This window comes from Diadema antillarum, unplaced genomic scaffold (genome assembly GCF_040938485.1).
Source record: "Diadema antillarum isolate AM-2024a unplaced genomic scaffold, OU_Dant_1.0 seq00000442_RagTag, whole genome shotgun sequence".
Classification (NCBI taxonomy): Eukaryota; Metazoa; Echinodermata; class Echinoidea; order Diadematoida; family Diadematidae; genus Diadema; species Diadema antillarum.
This window is the reverse complement of record NW_027271417.1, coordinates 1919090-1926478: the sequence shown is the minus strand read 5'-3', so window position 1 is coordinate 1926478 and position 7389 is coordinate 1919090. Positions and strand designations below refer to the sequence as shown.

Sequence of the window (7389 nt, the reverse complement as noted above, 5' to 3'; positions counted from 1 at the left end):
GACCGGTGATCAGTTAGACTATGTGCTAACAAGTTACAGGTACCCTACTTAAAAGAATCGCAGTAATTCAGCACAAGAACTGATCACCAGTCGGTCTTAAAGTCCTTCTTAACTTTAAGAACGGCTTTGTGAAGCACCCCCCCCCCCCCCCGTCTTTTTTTTTTTTCTTCTTCTTCTTATTTTTTTTTTTACGTTATCGCTCTCCTCCGCAGGCTCCGGATCCGGAGGGGATCCGTGAAGCCAGACGCAGTCTCCGCGGAACATTTCCGCGACGACCAGATACAGACCGATCTTTCGGCCAAGATCGTACAGCGTTCACTGATTACGAAAACACGGCATCATCCCATTAAGAAAGCAGAAATGGCAGACAATCTCACCATTGGTATCGAGGTCGACGAGAACTTGGCAAAGTTCGTGGCGACAGCATCACTTCAGCTAAACTAACTCAACGTTAGCAGTGTAACGTTAGGCCTAACGTTACAAAATGTTAACAAGCACAGATTATGAGACAGCATGAGTATGAATATGATGAATGGAGGTACTATCAGCGCTCTTCTGAATTTGTTATTCTGATGGATTGCCGATGTTGATGCATCGCCATCGGGAATTAACCAAACAAGTTGTTTTCTCGAGTCCCGAGTAAAGTTGATCGATGTGGCTTGCTGCGCTATATGTATGCCGCGACGACCGATCGCGGCTCGGAACTGTATGGGTTAGAAGAGTTGACAGTGGGTACGTCACGATCACGATCACCAGCATCGCGCGAGAGGGGAGTGTGGTACCGGTGAATGTGGTGGGGCCGGATCCGATCCGGGCGGATGAGTGACGTTGATGCTAGCTCCGGCGGCACGGCGCGGGGGCGAGCTTAGTCCTTCGTCCAGCTGTAGCAGTACGAACGTACGTACACAGATGCCACACAATCGACTCACGTTACATCACCAATCACGCATGCAGCGCAGCAGGGCTTTATTTGGCCGATATGATCGTTCCTCAAAGCGATTGCGAAACGGTGAAATTTTGCAAGGGTAGATTGGTAACTAATGAAAAAAAACACACAAATATTACTACTTACAAGTAATAATTCGATATTTTTAGATATCCTACACTCATGTTACGTTGTTTATAAGAAAATTCAACTTCTTAAATCAAGAACAATTTCAAGTGCATGTGTTTTATTTTTCTTTTGCCCCCTATTTTTATTGGACGAGTCTCCCGTTTGCATAAACTTTCCCCCAATCATGATAAGCTGTGTGCGGCTGGCGAATCTCGTGCGCTCGAGGATCGTCTGCGCAGGGTGGGTGTTCAAAGAGGGCTGGCCAAAGAGGTTCGAACCTCTTTGGGGCTGGCTCAACATAGTGCTGCAGCAGTGATGATTCTTGCTTACCCAGTACAATGTGGTAGGCCCTTATACTAGTACTTACTGTATACAAAGTACTTGGATTCCATAAGGTGTAATGAGTTAACCTGCAGCGTGAATAGGGCGAATACTAGTAGACCGTTTGATCAAGCATGCAAGTTTGTTTGATATTTTCTCTATCCTTCATTAACACACCCGTTCACATTCAATGCGTTCCTCTAGTCTGCTTGGCAATCCAGTTGATATTCAATTTGATATCCAATTTATTCATTTTTTTTTTCTTCCAGAATATAACATAATACACCTATACACGATAATTACAAACGATCTTGAGTACACACAGTTGACTATAATAGTGTGCTTTAATGCTGCGCTGATGAAATAAAGTATGCATGCATTTCATTATCTGGGGATGATGATATAATAAGTTTATTATGGATTAATTAGAAACACTGCCTCGGTAGGACTCAATCAAAAAAAAAAAAAAAAGATAAGAAGAAGAAACTTGTACTCAAAAGAATACAGTGAGGGTGTGTTTTTATTTTCCAGTCCAGAGTTGAATTCCACAAATTTAGGGCCTATGTACAGTGGTGTTGTACATGAATGTATTTTTAGTCCTTAAGAGAGGTACTCTAGTAGATGAAAGTCATTCATTTTCTCATGTTGCATGAAATACCAGTTGAAGGCGCTCGTTGTACGTACTACAAGTAAAACTCTACTAGTGCTTTCAATGATTATGAGAACACGACATCCCATTGAAAAGCAGAAATGGCACGATTGTCATACAATCTCACCGTCAACGTAAGTATTGAGGACAACAAGAACATAACATGTATATATATATATATATATATATACATATATATATATATATATATATATATATATATATATATAATGATATACAATGCATATGTATTACGTTATGTTCTGTGGAAGAGGAAAATTAATTAATTTGATATCAAATCTAATACTAACTAGTGGTATTTCCAAGCAGGCCTATCGAAAATGCATTGAGAATGCACGGGTGTATGGAGTAGGTTTTTATTGGTTTTCCCGGCCAATTTCGCGTCTTTTTCAGTCCAAATCCTTATTGCTGCATTCAGTTTAGCGAAATTTCGCCTAGATGACATGTTCGGTATTTCAATTTTGTTCTCTTCATTCAAATTCATTTTGGAGCATTAGAATTACCTCTAACCTCATTCTAATCAACATTTTTTTTTTAAAAACTGAACTTCGTAAGTCAAGCACCATTCCGCTATTCGTTCATTCAATTTAGAATGATATAGTCACGTAATCGCGTGTTATATGCTGCGCTCGTTCGTTCGAATTCATTTTGGGCATCCAATTTAACATGTTCGGCAGTCAATTTAGAGCAGAGTGTTTAACCTGGTGAAGTGGTCCCGCCTCACTTCCAACTGGACCCCATGGAAGACCAGCTTAGCTTAGATGAATATATGGGCTATCGGTGGAAAAAAAAAACAAGCAAACAGTTACCCCACTCATCACCTACAGTAATTTTGTGTGGGAAAATAGTGGCCTTATAGCAAAACCGACTCTATTATTGTCATTACAAAAACGTGTCATAAAACGGGGTCATCCCACGAAACCGACATCCACGAGTCATACGGCCCAAGGGACCTACATTGAAAATAGGTCCATGAGTCATACGGCCCACGAGTTATATAGCTCACGAGCCATACAGCCCCGTGAGTGAGTTCGACGCTATCAAATAAAACCCTGAGTTACACACCAGGCAAAAAAAAAAAGAAAGACACACGAGACCTACCAAAAACAAAACAAAACAAAACAAAACAAAACAAAACAAAACAAAACAAGCCCACGAGACCGACACTATACGGAGAAGAGGCCCACGAGGCCGACGCTGTGGAAGAGAGAGAGGCTCACGAGACCGACACAGTGCCGTACACGGCACTGGACCGACAGACTGAACAGTGCATGCCATCTATAGGTCAACTACAAGTGTGCATTTGTACAGAGTGTTGCGTTAATGTCATAAAAGGGGAAAAGGGGAAAATAACAAGAACAATGTGTAGCTTCAATTTTTGGTTTTCATAATGACATCGTACTATTTAGGCTCACGAGACGGACACCAAGCAAGGCAGGCTCACGAGACGACACTATGCAAACAGAGCCCGCGAGACCGACACAACGCAAAAGAGGTTCACGAGACCGATACAGGGACACTAATAGCGCCATCTATAAACCAATGAAGAGTGCGCAGTAACAATGTTGTGTAGGATGTCCCGATAGTGGCATATGGAAGAAATGAGTGATGGGATAGGAGAGGTGCTACTTCAAGGTGCTACCGCGTCAGTTTCCCTCTCTCACCCCTTCAAAGTTTCAAGATCTTTCTTTGTGTGAGTGTTTTTGCAAAAATTGATACAATGTATTAACAGTTTGCACCAGATCTTTATTTCTTCAATCCCTGAAATACAAAAGCACCGTTCGTTTGCGTGTTAACTCCTCGATATTTTTAGGTATTCTTGCTCCCCTCCGTTAAAAAATGATTAAAAATAAATAAAATAAATCTGTATATGCATGGACATAGTTATTACAGTCTAGTTTGATTTTGTCATACTGATTTCTTTCATACAAGTGGAGAAATAAAACTTACTCAATGAAACTGGAACTATATACTCAGCTTTGTGTGTTCTTCAGCTTAAATGATAAAACTGAAAAAAGAATGGAAAAACGTTTTTGTTTAATCAATACAAGAGCGTTCACTTTGTAAGCATTAATTGCAGCTCTTTTACACGCGCGCACACTCACACACAGGCTTAGACAAAACACATGCATACCCGTTTTACACTGCTTTTTGTTATAGCAGCAGCTGTGATCGACAGCACGATGACAGCTCAACGCAGTCTTCCCTTAGTACTAGTATACCATAATACATAAAACAATATTTGCACGTAAGAAAAATGCGGGTACCACACAACACAGCTGACTGGGTAACTGGGCGAGCAACATGTTCCCATAATATTCAAACGTTGTGTCAATATTTCTGAGTGGTATGTTTTGTGTAGCTCAGTTATGCAGTCGTCTCTGTTGTTGTGTCAGCCTATTGGGCTTAAGGAGTGTGGGTGTGTCTTCGGACAATCGCAATTAGATTATCATCTTAACTTTTTTATCAAATCATCGGAATGATGACAAGATACGACGGAGACTGGGCCTGACGTGAATTTTGTCATCTTACAACTTGCGTTAACAGAACGGTTAATCTTGGTAAGTGATCGTTTGCAAGTGTGATCAGGATTCGAGAACTGACCTCTGTCCCCAAAGGAATAAAATAAGTACAATGAGCTGCTATGGTGACTACAATCAGTTCTCATTGTACTATCTTCAAGATTCAAAGAAGCCCTCGCATTCGTATCGGCAACTCGTGCTAGTTTGATATACTGCAATAATGAAACCTGCTATATACCCTGACGATACTCGGCGAACAACCTTACGATTGTTTACATCTGATTGATAACCGCTAAATAGGATGTAATATGAAAATGTTGTCAGCAGTGTGCCGGGAATGTGAGTAAGAAGTATGCCACACGCATGATTTGTCTCGGCCCAATATTCCTCGTGAAATCTACCTCAAGAAGCACTGAAAGTGAATACCTTTAGAAACTACTGAAACTGTGCTGTGAAAAGTCTTCGTCGTTTTACTCTTTTGTATAAATTTTTAAGTAAATCTGTATTTTGTGAACACTCTGCGTTGGTCTTTGGGAACATCTGTGTATCTGCTCAAGGATCACACTGATCACAATTTAGTCATAAGGTATATGATTTCGATATACAAGCTGTTGCGCGCCACCTTCAATACAAGAAGACGTGTTTATGTTGGATTCACTAACTCGCATGATGATGGCTTGGAGTACCTATAAAGTACCACCTTTACTCAGATGAGATCAACGCATAAAACTAATTTGGAAACCCAAACACTGGCACTACTCGTCTCTAGGCCTCGTGCGATACCAGGCTTGAGCTTGTTTTCCTAGTGTTTTGTTTTCTCAAGCAACAGCTGATATTCCAGGGCAGCCTCAATATTGATCGATTATGTCTAGACCTGGAATGAAAAAATCACCTGCTACCAGTTCTCATGATGTACTGCCAATCAGCCTTTACACAACAATAGCATTGATGGGATTCTTATCATCACTCTTCACCGTTCGTGGGATACGATGCAAAGATGTAGTTGACCTGATTTACTTGACAATGACGTGACACCTGACTTGCACAATGACCAAAATATTTGAGGTAATTTTGCGTCTCCTTTCGCGGCACTTCGCCTTCTTGCGAATCTACAGAGCATACTTGCAGCGGACTCGTCGGACAACGTCCACAGAGAACTTGCTGTGCCCTCGTATAAGCGATTCGAAAACTTTGGATATCAAACGAAAACATTCTGAGTGTGTGATAAGGAACAGAGAATACCATTCTGCAGAAGATGAACGCTACTGTCGCTGTTACCGTAAAAGGAAATTATCAGTTGGATTGCGTAGTGCAGGAATTACAGGAGGTAATACGGATTTAGTGATGGGGGAGTGGGTCATGAATGCTAACTTTCGGATTATCACACATCAGCACGCCTCTCGAACGACATACCATTGTGTGACGGACGATAACGATAATGTAGCAGTGCAGCATCAGGACCTAGTCAACGCGGACTTCCACGTTGAGGGACTTATAGGAAGTGGTGGATTTGGTTCAGTATTTGTTGGAAAATACTGTGGTCAGAGAGTGGCGGTAAAGGCTCTGCGTCCTCGGAGGACGAACGCGGCAGCTATGTTGCAGAGCTTTCGAGCGGAAGTGAACGCCCTTTACTTAAAGCACGAAAACATTGTTAACGTTCTAGCGACCAGCGCAGTGGAAGACTTCGAGGCAGGTGCGTTCATAATCATGGAGTACGCTGGGAAACGAAATTTACAACAGCTAATTAATGATCAATCCGAACAACTGCCACTACCACGTCGCGCCAAATTTGCTCTCTATATCATTCGCGCCTTGCAACACACCCATGCCCACGGCATAGCTCATTTGGACATCAAGCCAGCCAACGTTATCGTGGACGAGGAGGATATTTGTCGTCTTGGAGACTATGGTTGTTCACAACAGGTGTTTGGATCTGAAGAGAAGGGGCTGAGAAGTCCAACAAATAGGTCTTACCTCACAGGCACCTGTGGTTATCGCGCACCGGAACTTTTGTGTGGCGGCGCTCCTACAACAAAAGCCGATATTTACTCCTACGGAATCAGCCTATGGCAGATGCTAACACGAGAGACACCTTACGCTGGCGAAAACCATCATGTCGTCATCTTCGGTGTCGTGGCAAATGACATGCGCCCTAAATTTCCTGACAACCACAATGAGAACGACTGGTACCGGCGACTCATCGTCGAGTCATGGGCCAAGCAACCGGAGGAGCGACCCACCGCACGAGACATCTTGAAACAGCTCGAGACACGACTCGGCTGTGACGACAATGCTTGAGGATGAGGCCAGATTCCCGCAGGCTGGAAAGTCGGTGGTAGAAATTCGGCTGTTGAGACGAAATCCCTTTCTGTTTGGGTCGAGAAATGGCGTGCAGTGACGATCTGATCTCGTTTTGCGCGACCAGGTATCACCATCTGTGTCACTTTGATGGAAATCCGACGTGTCTCTAGCGTTCGGAAATGACATATGGGTATACGGACGTAAAGATATGCCAAATACACTCAGTTGGAAGACTTTGAAAAATGGTACTAATATTGATTCCATACGTCCAAATAGGTACCCTTACTCTTACTAAGTTCTAAATTTTACTGGTTTGAAGGACGTTGCCAATATTTGAGGACTTATACCGTTCTAAAATAAATACTAAATATGCAAATGCGCAGTAGCATAGGAGTACAAAATGTTACCATCTGTATGTATCAACTATCATATTTTCATTCAACATCTTTTTTTCATAGAATAATTTGGTGTGTAAGTGTGATTTTTTTCGTTATTCCCCTATTTTGTTATTTGATGTTTCC

At 42.1% G+C, this 7389-nt stretch overlaps 1 protein-coding gene across 1 annotated transcript; it reads left to right on the top strand.

Annotated features, from left to right (window-relative positions):
* Window positions 1-5614: 5614 nt before the first annotated feature.
* Window positions 5615-6865, top strand: LOC139732663 (serine/threonine-protein kinase mos-like). The gene has a single exon (XM_071643514.1). The coding sequence runs from the start codon at window positions 5615-5617 to the stop codon at window positions 6863-6865; it is 1251 nt and encodes a 416-aa protein (XP_071499615.1).
* The last annotated feature ends 524 nt before the right edge of the window (window positions 6866-7389 follow it).

Coding starts and splice junctions, on each gene's coding strand:
- LOC139732663 (XM_071643514.1), top strand. CDS start 5,615: ATGACCAAAATATTTGAGGTAATTTTGCGTCTCCTTTCGCGGCACTTC.